The sequence below is a fragment of the Callorhinus ursinus genome, unplaced genomic scaffold (assembly GCF_003265705.2).
Source record: "Callorhinus ursinus isolate GAN/ISIS: 27379988/994484 unplaced genomic scaffold, GSC_fseal_2.0 scaffold16, whole genome shotgun sequence".
Classification (NCBI taxonomy): Eukaryota; Metazoa; Chordata; class Mammalia; order Carnivora; family Otariidae; genus Callorhinus; species Callorhinus ursinus.
Window position 1 is genome coordinate 18,348,252 of NW_027397078.1, and position 16,186 is coordinate 18,364,437.

The 16,186-nt window shown below is 45.7% G+C and overlaps 1 protein-coding gene and 1 pseudogene across 1 annotated transcript in view; both read right to left on the reverse strand.

The window, feature by feature from the left end:
• Positions 1-226: 226 nt before the first annotated feature.
• The window catches only part of LOC112812946 (melanoma-associated antigen B1-like), a 33,905-nt gene continuing 17,945 nt past the window's right edge, over positions 227-16,186 (reverse strand). The window contains exon 2 of the mRNA XM_025857906.2: positions 227-1,896. Coding sequence (XP_025713691.1) covers positions 812-1,840 — 1,029 coding nt within the window. The 5' untranslated portion in view covers positions 1,841-1,896 and the 3' untranslated portion in view covers positions 227-811. The remainder of the gene's footprint in view (positions 1,897-16,186) is intronic.
• Positions 7,080-8,086, reverse strand: LOC112812947 (melanoma-associated antigen B4-like; annotated as a pseudogene).

A 16,186-nucleotide genomic window follows, 5' to 3' on the forward strand; every position in this document is an offset into this window, starting at 1 on the left:
CATTGCTTTTTTTCAAACTTGTCTTACATGTTGGAGTTCATCACACCATTGTCCTTATATATAACTGCTCTTACGCTCTAAAAATCTACGTGCAGGGTCTTCTTTATCCTTAGCATCATCACTACTAACATACAACCTTCCAAAGACCAGATGCTCAATTAATGATAAGAATAAATGGGGCATAGAGCAAGGAATGTAACTTATTACTATTTAATTTTATCTGCATTCTTGAATAAGTTAAGGACATTCAGGTATATATCCTTGAATTTTACAGAGAGGAAGACAAAAATGAATAGAACAAACTAATATTTAACTACATTTTACTTCGTTTCTATTTTAAAACCACAGCTATATTTTTGCTAGTTCTTTCATATTTCCAAGAAAAATCCCCATTCTAAAGCCATATTATGTTGTTCTGGAAGCCAAAGAAGATGCAAGGATTTTCAGGCTTTATTACATAACATCAAAACTCTTACTCTTAAGAAAATCCCCATTCCAAAGCCATATTATGTTGTTCTGGAAGCCAAAGAAGATGCAAGGATTTTCAGGCTTTATTACACAACACCAAAACTACTCTTACTCTTAAATCTAATCTGACAGCAATGTGTGATCCATGTCATTTATAGACTTGGATTCTGAATCTAAACAAACATTCTATTGAAAGGAACTACATTTGTAAGCTACCAATGTATAACAGGAAAACAAAGAAGATAAATATATTATGGCCTCGCCAACCCCACCTTAGCCTCTCACTACTTCAAAGTTGGCAGCCCTCCTCAACAACAAAGCGAAGAATCTGCCTCAGCCCTGTCTAGGGACGAGAGGAGCGGCTGGACTTGGCCCGGGAACGTGCACCGGCCTTGGTAGTAGAGGCAGCCCCAGCTGCGGCTCGGGCTCGGGCTCGCTCTTCCTCATCTCGCAGAGCCTCTTCATAATGGAATGGGAAGGCACTGGGGACGGTATCATAGATCTTGGCCAGAAACTCTAGGACTTTCATCTTGCTGGTCTCAGCGTGGGCCCTGGGGCCCCACAGGAACTCGTAGCGTGGAGGATCACTGTTGGCCACCTGGCGGTATTCCAGGTACTTTTCCTGCACCAAATCTTGGGTGATGAGCTTCCTGGGCTCCCCAAAGACTAAATGCCTCCTTCCATCATAGATACCCAAAACATTCAGGAATTCCCAGATATCTTCCTCAGAGGTGCGGTTGCCACTCAAGAAGATCACACCGAGGAGAGGCATGAGAAGCCCATTCTCAGGAAAACCCCCGGCGCTGCTCACACTGCCATCACTGGTGAGGTCTAGGCTGCTGACCAGGATATAGGAGTGACCGCCTGGCTTGACTTCCTTTAATTCTAGGCCAAAGACCAGCTCCATGCGCTCGGAGGCTTTCCGGAGGATGTCAGGAAAGTCCTCCCTGTACCTTTTGTTGATGATCTTCAGCATGTCTGCCTTCAAAATGGGTGCCCTCATTTTATGCTTTTCTAGCAGGAACTGCATCAACATCCCCACCTTCCTGGTTAGAAGATCGTTGTGAGTACTCTCAGGGGAAGTTGAGGCCTGAGAGGAATTTTTATTTTTCCGAACTTGGCTCTTGGCACCTACATTAGATCTCTGGCATGAGACACCTGCAGCAGGAGAGCTAGTGGCTGGGGATCCCTGAGGCTCCTGGGAAGCGCCAGCAGCAGGGGAACTTGGGGGAGTATCCCCAGAAACAGGAGAGTTGGGGGACTCTTCAACATTTGCTGCAGTGGCTTGAGTACCCCCAAGGCCCTGGGGCTCACCTCGGGCCTGGTGGCGTTTCTCACGGGCACGGAGCTTACTCTTCTGGCCCCGAGGCATGACTGGGTCAGGGCAATGGGCACAAGAGTGGACAGGAGGGCGGGAGATGTTGGTACCTGGAGCGGGAAAGATGACAGTGGGAGCACCTCAGCAGGGAGAGACCACCCTGGCTTTTAAGAAGCCACCTTTGCAGATATCTGTGAGGGCACGGCGCTAAGCCCCAACAGGGCTCTTGCTCTTGGTCAGCCTGTCTCCTGAGAACCCAATGGAGGAAGTCAGGGTACTCCTAGGACTCCCAGGACTAACAGCAGGGGTGGCATCATGGGCTACTCTTTTTTTTAAGATTATTTATTGATTGATTTGAGAGAGAGCAGAGTGAGTGAGAATGCGAGTTGGGGGGAAAGGCAGAGAGAGAGGGAGAAGCAGACTCTCCACTGAGTAGGGAGCCCGATTCGGGACTTGATCTCAGGACCCCGGGATCACAACCTGAGTGGAAGGCAGACAGTTCACCGACTAAGCCACCCAGGCATCCCTAGGCTACTCTTTCAATTGGGTATTGAGTGGTCTCCATTTCCTTACTCAGGATCTTCCCTTTGACTCCAAACCCTTCCTGGGGCTCTGCCCTCTGCTGATTTGAGGCCATGACCCTTAGACAAAGGTCCTCGCATTTCTGGGACCTGAGTTGACAGCCAGAGTGAGCTGACTGAGGCCTATGCCTGCTAACAGCAGGGGCGAGACCCTTCAACCCCACTGTTCTGGAGGCAGCGGCTCCCTCAGACCTCATTCAGGACTTTGACCTCGACTGCAGCTAGGATTGGGATTTCTCCATCTACCTGAGTCTACAAGCCTAAAAGCAAAAGGCCCCAGAGTAGCTAGAAGTCACTGTGCTGCACATTTGGGTACCTCCCCTGGGGACTCCCAGATATGAGAGCCGGGGGCTGTTCTGTGCAGTTCCCTATTTTGAGGAGAGGGGCCCTTATTAGCACTGACGGTCCTACCTTTACTCCTTTAGGGCCAAAACTCCTCCTTCTGCTCATGGGGCTGCCTCCTTTAGATAAAGGCCTTTCTCTACCTGAGTCACCCCCTAGGCAGAAATGAGGGGTTATCTCAGCCCGAAATACTCCCAAATTTCAGGGCTGCCATCAGGAGTGGGGTGGCCCCCTTTAGACAAAGGCCCTCGCCTCCTGAGGCCGCCCTGAGGACAATGGGATTGCTCGGCCAGCCAGTCCGCTGGGACCTCCCAGAGCCCGACCGAAGGGGCAGGTTCGGGGGGCCAACTTCGTTATGGGGGGGAAATAGTCTCTTCAGTCCCCCCCAGGGTCCTCACCTCGACTTTAGACCGGTCCCAGGAAACCGTCCGCCGCCCAACGAACCGCCGCGCCCAGTGGTTGAGGTCCCGCCCAGAACGGAAGTCAGGAGATCCGCATCCGGGGGCGGCGGCACCGGGGTCTCCGGGGGCTGAAAGCAGGGGTGGGTGGGGCTCTGAGGGATGCCAGCGCTTGTGGCTCCTCCCTCTGCCGGCCCAAGCCTGCCAGCCCCCAGGGCCCCCACCCTCCTGAGTCCCTAGAGGGGAATCTCTGGTCCTGCCGCTCGGGGGTACTCCTTCCTGAGCCGCACAAGCCTCATAAGGGGGGGCGGGCTCTGTGAACCTCCCCCTTTCAGGAGAGATTCACTTGCATTGAGGGTCCACACCTTGACTCTAGCTATGGTCGAGACTTCTCCCCCTGCGGAGCTGGGACCATCCCGCTAGATGAGGCCATTCCTTCCCTGAGACTCACCAGGCAGAATGAGGGGACTCCTCAGAGCTCTTCTGGGTCCCCCAAGGCTAAGAATGGTACAGGATTCTATTTAGCCCCCTCTGCTTTGGGCGTCTCCTGATAACACTCATGGTCTTCACATGAATTCCTGTTAGGGCCCAGGTCCCTCCCTCTGCAAAACTGAGGCAGCTTCCATTAAACGGAGGCCCTCACCTTCCTGAGACTTTCCAGGCTGAAATCAGCCCTGCCCAGGGCTTCCCAGGGATGACAGCAGAGGAGATGTTGTGGGAGACCTCCTTTTATGCTGTGGGTGCTACTCTTGGGTCTTCACCTTGACAGATGACCGATCATGTAACTTCATTCTGTGCTTTCCTGTAGCTGCTCATCTTACCTGTAGGTCCTCCTTTCCTGAGAATTCCAAGTTGGAAGTGAGGGTGATCCTCATCTGATCATGGTCCTTGGGTGTCTCCCAAAAGACAGCAGGGATGCGATACTATAGGACCTTGCTGTTCTGGCTGGGTCCTTCCATCATTTCTCATTCATGGTCCTCACCATATCTTTCAGAGCCTGGGACTCCTTTTACTGAGCTAAGGTCACCATCCTTAGGTCTTTGGATGACCCCAGTATGTTGGGGTAGTTGTCTTCTCAGTACTCATTCATGGGGGTCCTCATCTTGGCCAGTCTCTTGATTAAAGGCTTCCTGGGAAACAACGTGTATGTGCGAACACTAGACCAGTTTCTCTACTGCAAATCTTGCAGAAAATGAGTCCATGTGCCAAGACTGATGTAAGATTAGGAAAGTGCAGCATACATCAGGGAGCCCAGGACAGGTGTTGTGGTGTCTGAGGAAAAAAAAAAAAAAAAGCTGATATATTCCTTCTCTTCACCAGCCACACTTAGGATAGCTCTAAAAGATTTACTTTTTTTTTTTATGTTATGTTAGTCACCATACAATACATCATTCATTTTTAATGTAGTGATCCATGATTCATTGTTTGCATATAACACCCAGTACTCCATGCAATACGTGCACCCTCCTTAATACACATCACCGGGCTAACCCATCCCCCACCCCCCCTCCCCTTCGAAACCCTTAGTTTGTTTCCTGGAGTCCATAGTCTCTCAGGGTTCGTCTCCCCCTCTGATTCCCCCCTTCATTTTTCCCTTCCTTCTCCTAATGTCCTCCACGCTGTTCCTTATGTTCCACATATAAGCGTAACCATATGATAACTGTCTTTCTCTCCTTGACTTATTTCACCTACGACCCAGGAATTGCACTACTGGGTATTTACCCCAAAGATACAGATGCAGTGAAAAGAAGAGGCACCTGCCCCCCAATGTTCATAGCAGCAATGTCCGCAATAGCCAAACTGTGGAAGGAGCCGAGATGTCCTTCAACAGAGGAATGGATAAAGATGTGGTCCATATATACAATGGAATATTACTCAGCCATCAGAAAGGATGAATACCCACCATTAGCATCGACATAAAAGATTCACTTTTTACAGAGAAGGATGGAGCCAGATGATTTTGTGAACCCCTGATCTTTGGAGGATATCTGACTTTACACATGTAGATGATCATACTGTCACTGTCTCGTTCTCTCCTTTATTCACATCTCTGATTTATTTTGGTATTCTTATCACACTGGTTATGTATTCCAATCCAATGTTTTGGTCACAGAGTCCTTTTTATCGGCTTGAGATACATTTTGGAGTGGTAGAAGAAAGTGAATTAAGTGATTGATGGTCAGCCTCAGGCTGGGAGGAGTGGAAAAGTATGAGCTCTGGACAGATTCAGACCAAGGGTCTAGGCCTAGCCCTATCACTTATTAGCTCTTTGAACTGGGTGCATTAGCAAGTTCTGTGGGCCTCAGGCTCTGCATCTGTGAAGAAGGTTTGTTAGATCCTGTCTCACAGGGCCTGGTGGACCATGGTTAATGTACATAGAGCACCTGGAAAGATGCCTGGAATGCACTGAGACTTTACACAATGCCTGTTATTATTATGGCTATGATTATTTTGACCCCAGAGGATACCACCCACCCTGATAGAATATTTGTTTTAATCTAGTAGATATCAGAGAATATATGCCACTCTAGGACATGGAACACCAAATCAGTCCAAAGTGCTGCTTACAGAGACACTAAAGTAAATCCCTCCCCAATAAGTAATATTTCGAGCATGGGGGAGTTTTTTCCAGCTGAATGCAACTCAGATCCTCTAGAATTGGATTCAAAGATTAATTATTTCCTCTCCTCTGCCCTTTTACCCAAAGCACCCCTATCTTCACTAATTTCACCATCACCTAAAATCTATACCTCTTTTAGACTTTGCAGAATTAGAAGCCAAGTAAAAAAAACAGAACAAAACAAAAACAGTAACACAGAATTTGAATGCTCTTTTGATAAAATGGGTTCTGACTCCCCAGTTTACAGGAAAGAGTACCTGCACAGTGGCTTCTGAGTTTCCAACCTCAAAAGAGTACCGCCCTTATGTCTCAGAAACTCCCTGGAGATGGTTTGTGTAAAACACCTAGTTTGTGCTCTGTGTTCACCTGTGTTGGGAAGCATAGGACATATTCCATCCGTGCCCTGGGTGGAGATCCTGATTTATTCATAATCCCAAACTGTTAAAGGTAGTTTTCCATTCCAGACTTAAATCTCTCAACTCAGAGACCTACCACCTGGCTCACCAGTTCCACAGCCACCTTTAGCCCACCATACGGCTAACTTAAAATTACTTCCCATCATGGGTGCCTGCATGGCTCAGTCGTTAAGCGTCTGCCTTCGGCTCGGGTCATGATCCCAGGGTCCTGGGATTGAGCCCTGCATCGGGCTCCCTGCTCAGCGGAGAAGCTGCTTCTCCCTCTGCCTCTGCCTGCCACTCCCCCTGCTTGTGCTTTCTCTTTCTCTACAACAAATAAATTTAAAAAAAAAATTACTCCCCATCACAGGGCTTTCAGCTGGCCAAAGGCTCAATCTGCCTTGCCTTGGGGCATTTTACACTAGAACTCCTCATCTGGAGGTCCCCTCCCTCCTTTTTACCCCTTGTTTTTACTAATCCTTTCCATCTTATCTTAGGGAGTATCTCACCACCTATTTTTTATATGAGGGCTGCTCTTAGACTCCACAGTTTCGTAGGCAGGGGTTGGGCCTATTTTTCTTATTATCCCCAGTACTAGCCAGGAGCCTTCCAAAGAGCAAGGGCTAAATTAATATTTGGGCAATTAAAGAATATTAAATTAAATGTTACCTAGTTCTGAATGACAAGAAACGATTCAAGGGTTTCAATTTGTTTTACAAAATACTAAAATTCTTATTTTTCAACTTGATAAACTCCAAGAAATGTATGACCCATGTCATTCATCAACTTGGATTCTGAAGCTAAATAAACCTGTAACTGAAAGGAAAGCCATTTAAAATAGGAAGAAAAAGATACATCTCCAATTTATGTGTTGTACAGGAACACAAGTATGTTACACTTTGTGTTCCCATGCACCCCACCTGGGCCCTCCACTAGTTAGCCAACTGACTGCCTTTGTTAACCACAAAGCGAAGAATCTGCCTTAGCCTGGTCTAGGGACGAGAGGAGCAGCTGGGTGGGGTGGGCGGCCTGGGTAGGTGCACCGGCCTTGGTAGTAGAGGCAGCCCCAGCTGTGGCTTGGGCTTGGGCTAGCTCTTCCTCATCTCGTAGAGCCTCTTCATAATGGAATGGGAAGGCCATGACCTTAGCAAAAACTCCAGGACTCTCATCTTGCTGGTCTCAGCGTGGGCTCTCGGGCCCCACAGGAACTCGTAGCGTGAAGGATCACTGTTGGCCAGGTGGCAGTACTCCAGGTACATTTCCTGCACCAAATTTTCTGTGATGAGCTTCCTGAGCTCCCCAAAGATTAAATGCCTCATCTCGACACAGATTGCCAAACGCATTTAGGAATTCTCAGATGTCCTCCTCAGAGGCGCAGTTGCTACTCAAGAAGATCACACTGAGGAGAGGCATGAGAAGCCCATTCTTAGGAAAGTCCCAGGTGCTGCTCACACTGCCATCACTGGTGAGGTCTAGGCTGCTGATGAGGGTATAGGAGTGACCGCCTGGCTTGACTTCCTTTAATTCTAGGCCAAAGACCAGCTCCATGCGCTCAGAGGTTCTCCTGAGGATCTCGGGGAAGTGCTCCCTGTACCTTTTGTTGACAACCATCAGCAGTGCGGCCTGCATAATGGATGCCCTCACTGCATGCTTCTCCAGCAGGAAGTGTGCCCAGATGCTCACGTCCTGGTTAGGGAATGTTCCAGTGAGCTCTCAGCAGAGGTTGGGGCTTCAGAGCAATTTGCACTTTCTCATCGTGGCTCTTGACGCCTCATTCAGACCTCATGCATGAAATAGCTGCAGAAGTAATGATGGTGGATAGGGATCTCTGAGGCTCCCAGCAATGCCAGCAATATGGCAATCTGAGGGAGCATCCCCAAAACAGAGGAGGAGAGGGGGGACTCTTTGCTGCAGTGGCCTAAGCCCCCTCGAGATCCTGGTTCTTACCTCAGGCCTAGTGGCATTTCTCGTGTTGTTGAACTTATTCTTCTGATACTGAGGAATGATGACTCCATGCTCATGAACAGCAGGCCGGACAGTGGGCAATGAGGGCGCCTGGAGGAGGGACAATGGGATGGTGTGTGAACCTACAGCAGGGACATTTCCCCTTGGCTTTAACCTCTGCAGGTTTTCTTGAGGACACTCTCTAGGAACCTACAGGCTCCTGTTCTCCTTCAGCCTGCCCTGAGAAGCTACTGGACACAGAGTGAGCCTTAGGCTACAGCCTGCCAGCCCTGTCCTTTACTGACTAGTGTGACAGCATGGCTGGTAGTGGGGCCACATGTGGTCTAACGTGGCAAGGGGTCCTCTATGTTTACCTTCCAAATTATTATAATAACTTTTGGCAAGACTTCGAACCGTTTCTCTCTGCTACACTGAGATTGATTCCTTAAACCTCCCTGGGACCCATGAGAAAGAAGTGACTAAGACACCTTAGGCCACCACCCTTACCAGGAGGCACTCAGTGCTTATAGCTCTGTGGGGACCTCTCTGTATTGGCCTTGCTAGGTCCTAAGTATCCATTCAGGGTCCTCATTCAGGGTCCTCATTTGGATACCACACAGGGTTGTGGACTGCCCCAACCCTCACACATGCCTTCTGCTTACTGGTGACTGGACCCTCAGACCAAGGATCTCACCTCCTCTAGACATGATATAAAAAGTGATGGGGATCCATGAAAGAAATACTTGATAAACTAGACTTCATTAAAACTAAAGCTTCTGCTCTACAAAAAAGTCATCAAGAGAATAAGAAGACGAGCCACAGACTGGGAGAAAATGTTTGCAAAGGACATATCTGATGAAGGCTGTTAGCCAAAATAAACAAAGAACACTTAAAAGTCAACAAGAAGAAAGCAAACAACCCAACCAAAAAATGGGCAAAATACATCGGAAAGGATGAATACCCACCATTTGCATCGACATGGATGGAACTTGAGGGAATTATGCTAAGTGAAATAAGTCAAGCAGAGAAAGACAATTATCATATGGTTTCACTCATGTGTGGAACATAAGGAATAGTGTGGAAGACCACAGCGGAAGGGAGGGAAAACTGAATGGGAGGAAATCAGAGAGGGAGCCAAACCATGAGAGACCCTGGACTCCAGGAAACAAACTGAGGGTTACAGAAGGGAGGGGGTGGGGGGATGGGGTAAGCAGGGGATGGGTATTAAGAAGGGCATGTGTTGTGATGAACACTGGGTGTTATATGCAACTAATGAATCGTTGAACACTACATCAAAAACTAATGATGTACTATATGTTGGCTAAGTGAACATAATAATAAAAAATAAAAAAAACAGGTCATGAATAAATGTTAAAAAATGGGCAAAATATATGAACAGATACCCCATCAAGGAGGAGATATAAAATGGCAAATTAGCATATGAAAAGATACTAAGCATAATACATCACTAGAAATTTGCAAATTAAAATAAAAATGAAATGCCACTGCATGGTTTTTAGAACGGCCAAAATTCAAAGTACTGACAACAACAAATACTGGTGAGGATATGGAGCAATAGGAACTCTCATTCATTGCTGGTGGGGATGCAAAATGGTACAGTCACTTTGCAAAAACAGTTTGGAAATTTTTTATTACACTAAACATATTTTACATGGTTGGTGGGAATGCAAATTGGTACAGCCACTTGGAAAACAGTATGGAGGTTCCTCAAAAAATTAAAAATAGAACTACCATATGATTCAGCAATCCTACTTTTGGGTATATATCCAAAGGAATTGAAATCAGGATTTTGAAGATATATCTGCACTCCCGTGTTCATTGCAGTGTTATTCACAATAGCTAAGACATATAGCTAAGCAGCCTAAATGTCTATTGAAGGACAGATGGATAAGGAAAGGGTGAAACATACATACAATGGAATATCATTCACCCTTAAAATGGAGGAAACCTTGCCATTTGCAACAGTACAGAGGACATTATGCTAAGTGAAATGAAGCTGACAGAGAAGGACAAATACTACATGATACCACTTATATGAGGAATCTAAAACAGACTCACAGCAGCAGAGAGTGGAATGGTGGTTGCCAGGGGCTAGGAGGAGGAGGAAATGGAGGGGTATTAATTAAATCTTACAAAATTTCAGTTATACAAGATAAATAAATCCTAGAAGTCTACTGGACAGCATAGAGCCTAGAGTTAACAATACTGTCTTGTATACTTAAAATTTTGTTAAGAGGATAGATCTTATAGGGAGTGTTCTTATAACACATAAATAAATAAGGCAGGAGGAAACTTTTGGAAGTGATGGATATTTTCATAACATAAATTGTGGTGACAATTTCATGGGTGCATACTTATCTACAAACTCATCAATTTGTACACATCAACTACGTACAGCTTTTTGGTCTGTCAATCATACCTCAATAAAGTGTTTAAAAAAACACCCCAACTAAACATACTATACTATCTAGCAATCATGCTTCTTGGTATTTACCCAAATGAGTTGAAAACTTATATCCTCAAAAAAAACCTTCACACGGATGTTTACAGCAGCTTTATTCATAGTTGCCAAAACTTGAAAGCAACCAAGATGTCCTTCGGCAGGTACATGGATAAATAAACCATGACATCCCAACAATGGAATACAGGCTTACCTTGTTTTATTGATTCACTTTAACTGCACTTCCCACATATTGCATTTATTACAAATTGAAGTTTTGTGGCAGCCCTGCCCCAAGAAAGTCTCTTGGTGCCATTTTTCCAAAAGCATGTGCCCACTTTGTGTCTCTGTGTCACATTTTGGTAATTCTTGCAATATTTCAAACTTTGTCATTATTATTATATTTGTTATGGTCATCTGTAACCAATGATCTGTGATGTTACTATTGTAATTGTTTCTGGGGCACCACAAATTGCACCCATATAAGATGGTGAACTTAGGTGACAAATGCTGTGTGCGTCTGACTGCTCCACTGACCGGCTGTTCCCCATCTCTTTCCCTCTCCTTAGGCCTCCCTGTTCCCTGAGGCACAAAAATGTTGAAATGAGGCCAACTAATAACCCTGTAGTGGCCTCTAAATGTTCAAGCAATAGGAAGAGTCCTACATCTCTCACTTTAATTCAAAAGCTCAATATCACTAGCCATCAGGGAAATACAAATCAAAACCATAATGAAATACCACCTTACACCAATTAGAATGGCAAAAATTAACAAAACAGGAAACAACAAATGTTGGCAAGGATGTGGAGAAAGGGGAACCCTCTTACATTGTTGGTGGGAAATCAAACTGGTACAGCCACGCTGGAAAACGGTATGGAGTTTCCTCAAGATGTTAAAAATAGAGCTACCGTACAACCCAGCAAATGCACTACTAGGTATTTACCCCAAAGATACAGACGTAGTGAAAAGAAGGGGCACATGCACCCCAATGTTCATAGCAGCAATGTCCACAATAGCCAAACTGTGGAAAGAGCCAAGATGTCCTTCAACAGATGAATGGATAAGGAAGATGTGGTTCATATATACAACGGAATATTATTCAGCCATCAGAAAGGATGAATACCCACCATTTGCATCGACATGGATGGAACTGGAGGGGATTATGCTAAGTGAAGTAAGTCAAGCAGAGAAAGACAATTATCATATGGTTTCAGTCATACGTGGAACATAAGCAATAGTACAGAGGACCACAAGGGAAGGGAGGGAAATCTGAAGGGGGAGAAATCAGAGAGGAAGATGAACCATGAGAGACTATGGACCCTGGGAAACAAACTGAGGGTTTCAGAAGGGAAAGGGGGTAGGGGGAGGGAGTAACACGGTGATGGGTATTGAGGAGGGCAGGTATCGTGACGAGCACTGGGTGTTATATGCAACTAAGGAATCATTGAACATTATATCAAAAACTAGTGATGTACTATATCCTGGCTAACTGAGCATAATAAAAAACAAAACAAAACAAAAACAAAAACAAAAGCTAGAAATGATTAAGCTTAGTGAGAAAGGCATGTCCAAAGCCGAGAAGGACAAAAGCTCAGCCTCTTGCACCAAACAGTTATCCAGGCTATGAATGCAAAGGAAGAGTTCTTGAAGAAAATTGAAAGTGCTCCCCCAGTGAACATACTAATGATAAGAAAGCGAAACAGCCTTCTTGCTGATAGGGAGAAAGTATGAGTGGTCTGGACTCTCTGGAAGAGGAAACCAGCTACAACATTCCCTTAAGCCAAAGCCTAATCCAGAGCAAGGCCCTGACTCTCAATTTTATGAAGGCTGAGAGAGGCGAGGAAGCCACCTAAGGAAAGCTTGAAGCCAGCAGAGGTTGGTTCACGAGGTTTAAGGAAAAAGTTTCCATAACATCATCGTGCACAGTGAAGCAGCAAGTGCTGATGGAGAAGCTGCAGCAAGGTATCTGGAAGATCCAGCCAGGATCATTGAGGAAGAGGGCTGCACTAAACAGCAGATTTTCAGTGTAAATAAAACAGCTTTATACTGGAAGAAGACACTATCTAGGGCTTTCATACCTAGATAAGAGAAGTCAATGCCTGGCTTCAAACTTCAAAGGACAGGCCGAGACTCTTGTGAGGGGCTAATGCAGCTGGTGGCTGGAAGTTGAAGCCAGTGCTCATTTCCCATCCCCCAAATCCTAGGGCCCTTAAGAATGATGCTAAATCTACTCTGCTTGTGCTCTATAGAAGGGACAATGAAGCTTGTATGACAGGACATTTGTTTACAACATGGGTTTCTGAATATTTTAAGACCACTCTTGAGACCTGCTCAGAAGAAAAGATTCCTCTCAAAATATGACTGCTCATTGACAATGTGCCTGGTCACCCAAGAGCTCTGATGGAGATGGACAATGAGTGTTCTTTTCATGCCTGCTGACACAACATCCACTCGGCAGCCCATAAATCAAGGAGTTATTTCAACTTTCAATTCTTATTGCTTAAGAAATGTATTTTGTAAGGCTATAGCTGCTATAAATAGTGATTTCTTGGATGGATCTGGGCAAAGTTGATTGAAAACTTTCTCAAAGGATTCACCATTCTACATACCATGAAGAACATTCATGATTCATGGGAAGAGATCAAAATATCAGTATGGATATGAGCTTGAAAAAAGTTGATGCCAACCCTCCTTGGTGACTTTGAAGGATTCAAGCCTTCAGTGGAGGAAGTAATGGCAGATGTGGTGGAGAGAGCAAGAGAACTAGAATTATGTGGAGCCTGAAGATGGGACTGCATCGTTGCAATCTCATGATCAAACTTTAATGGATCAGGGGTTGCTTCTAATTCTTCTAACTCACTTTATTGTGATACTCACTTTATTGCCCTGGTCTGGAACCAGACCCCCAGTATGTCTGAGGTATGCCTGTATTGTTCAGTGCTAAAAAGAAATGAGCTAATCAAGCCATGGAAAGGCATGGAGGAACCTTAGATGTGTATTACTAAGTGAAATAAGCCAATCTGAAAAGGCTACATACTGCATGATCCCAACTCTCCAACATTCTGGAAAAGGCAAAACTACAGAAAAAGTAAAAAGATCAGTGGTTTCTGGGGGGGGGGGCAGGAAGGGAGGGATGAACAGACAGAACATAGAGGATTCTAGGGCAGTGAAATTACTATGTATACTGTATACTGTGTATACTGTAACTGAATACAAGTCATCAAAGATTTGCCAAACAAACCGGACAGAATGTTAACAACACCAAGAATCAACCTAATGTAACTATGAGCTTTATGACATGTGGCTGTAAGTTGAGAGACTGTAGCACATAGACCACTCTCTGCAGGATGCTGAAAGTAGGGGAGGCTGTGTGTGTGTCAGGGAAGAGGGTAGATGGAAACTCTGTACTTTTTGGTCACTTTTGCTGTGAACCTAAAATTGCTCTAAAGAATGAAGTCAGGGTGCCTGGGTGGCTCAGATGGTTAAGCGTCTGCCTTCGGCTCAGGTCATGATCCCGGGGTCCTGGGATCGAGTCCTGCATTGGGCTCCCTGCTCCTCGGGAAGCCTGCTTCTCCCTCTGCCTCTCTCTCTCTCTCTCTCTCTCTCTCATAAATAAATAAATAAAATCTTTAAAAAAAAAGTATTTAAAGAATGAAGTCAGTTTTTTCAAACAAGTGATGCTGGGGGCACTCAGCCTCATACCCTGCCCCTGGGGCTTTCAGTCATGAGTGCAAGGGCAGGGCCAGACTGTTTGTTTTCCCATCTATTCAGGGACAGGCTGTCCCCTTGGTCCTCACTCAGTTTACTTGGTTTGACTCCTGGCAGGGCCCGAGGTTCCTCTCTTTCTTGGTCTGAGGACATTTCCCCAGAGAAAGGCTTATAGGTCCCCGAGATCTAATAAGGAAGAGGCAAGGGTGGCCTTATTTGGCCACACTTGCCAAGGTCTTCCACAAGTGACAGCCGTGGCAGGCAGCATGAGGCCCTATGATGGTGATCCCACTCAGGGTTCTAACTCAGTACCCTAAATCTGACTTATGTGAAGGCCCAAGACTCCTCTCCCTGCTGACCTGGGACCTCCCCCACTTTTCTGTTACCCCTGAGGATATGAGGCCAGCTCTGCCTGCCATTTATGCCCGGAGCTCTGATGACAGTTTGAAGGATTCTGTGAGTCTCCACTGATGTGGATTTGGTGGCCCTTGAATGCTTCAGAGTACTCACCTTCCTCCCAGCACCCCTTGGAAAATCCTACCTCTACTGACCTGAGTCAATCAACCTCAGACCAAGATCTTCACATTTTTGACCTGTTAAGTGGAAGTCAGTTTCAGCCACATCATTCCAAGGCTGTTTGGGGACTCTGAGGGCTGACAGCAGGGTCAGGAGTCTATGGGCCACACTGCCCTGGGTGGCTGCTCTCTTCATGCTTCATTCAGAGTCCTCACCTTCATATGTGTCAGAGACTTCGAGTCCTCCCCCTAGTGACCTGAGGCTGCCTCTTAAGGCAGGACTCACCTGTCCCAGAGAACCCTGAGGAATAAGTGAGGGGATGCTCAGACTGACAACTTTGCCTGGCATGTTGCTCTCCCCTGTCCTACTATAAAGGGATCTTCATTATGGTTCCTCTTTCTTGATTGAAGGCTTCCTGGGAAAGGCCATGTCCCTGCAAACTCTTGACCATTTTCCTTACTGCAAACCCTTCAGAGACTGGGTCCCTGTCCCAGGAGTGATGTGAGACAGGGGAGCTGTAACACAAGGCAGAGACCCCCGAACACATGTGCTGTCAAAGGAAAAAAAAACACTTCATTTCTTCTTTTTAGCAACCAGACTTAGCTTTTTATATAAGTTCTGTTTGAACAGATGTAACTTTCTTTATGGAAGGGACTATCCGAAATGATTTTGTGAGCCCCTGATCTTTTGAGGTTACCTGACTTTGGATATATAGATGATCCTATTGTCACTGAATATTATCTCTTTTTCTCCTTTATTCACACTTCTCAATTATTTTGATATGGTAATTGCTCTGGTTATGTATTCTAATCCAGTATCTTGGGCACAAAGTCCTTTTTAGTACCTGAGACAATTTTTGTAGTAGTGAGAAGGGGGAAATAAGGAACATAAAGTTAGCCTAAGGCTGGGAGGAGCAGAAAAGTGTGGGCTTCAGACTAATTCAGGCCAGGAGTCTGGTTCCAAACCTGTCACTTAGCAGCCATGTGAAATTGGGCACAACACTGAACTCTTTGAGGCTGTCTTTTCATCTGTGAAATGGGTTTGATGGCTCTGTCTTGGGGACTGGTAGCACGTTCATAATGCACGTAGATGTGCATGGCACATTGCCCAGCCTGTACTGAGCTTTAAAGGTGCCAGTTCTTATTATGATCAATTTGTCCCCTGGAGTTTCAACTCACTGCAATGAGATTTAATTTTTAATCCAGGGGATGTCAGGAACTATGCAGTGCTCTAGAACAAAGAAAACTCTATCAGACAAAATGGTGCTTAGCAAGAAACACTAAGTAATTATTTCCCCATTCAAGTATGTCATCCAATGTCAGCATAAGGTGGACTTCCTTAGGTGGATCAACACAAAGCTCCTAAAACATATTTCAAGGCCCCCAAACATACCTTCCTTTCAGACGCCCTTCTTTCTTTTTTTTTTTTTTTTTTT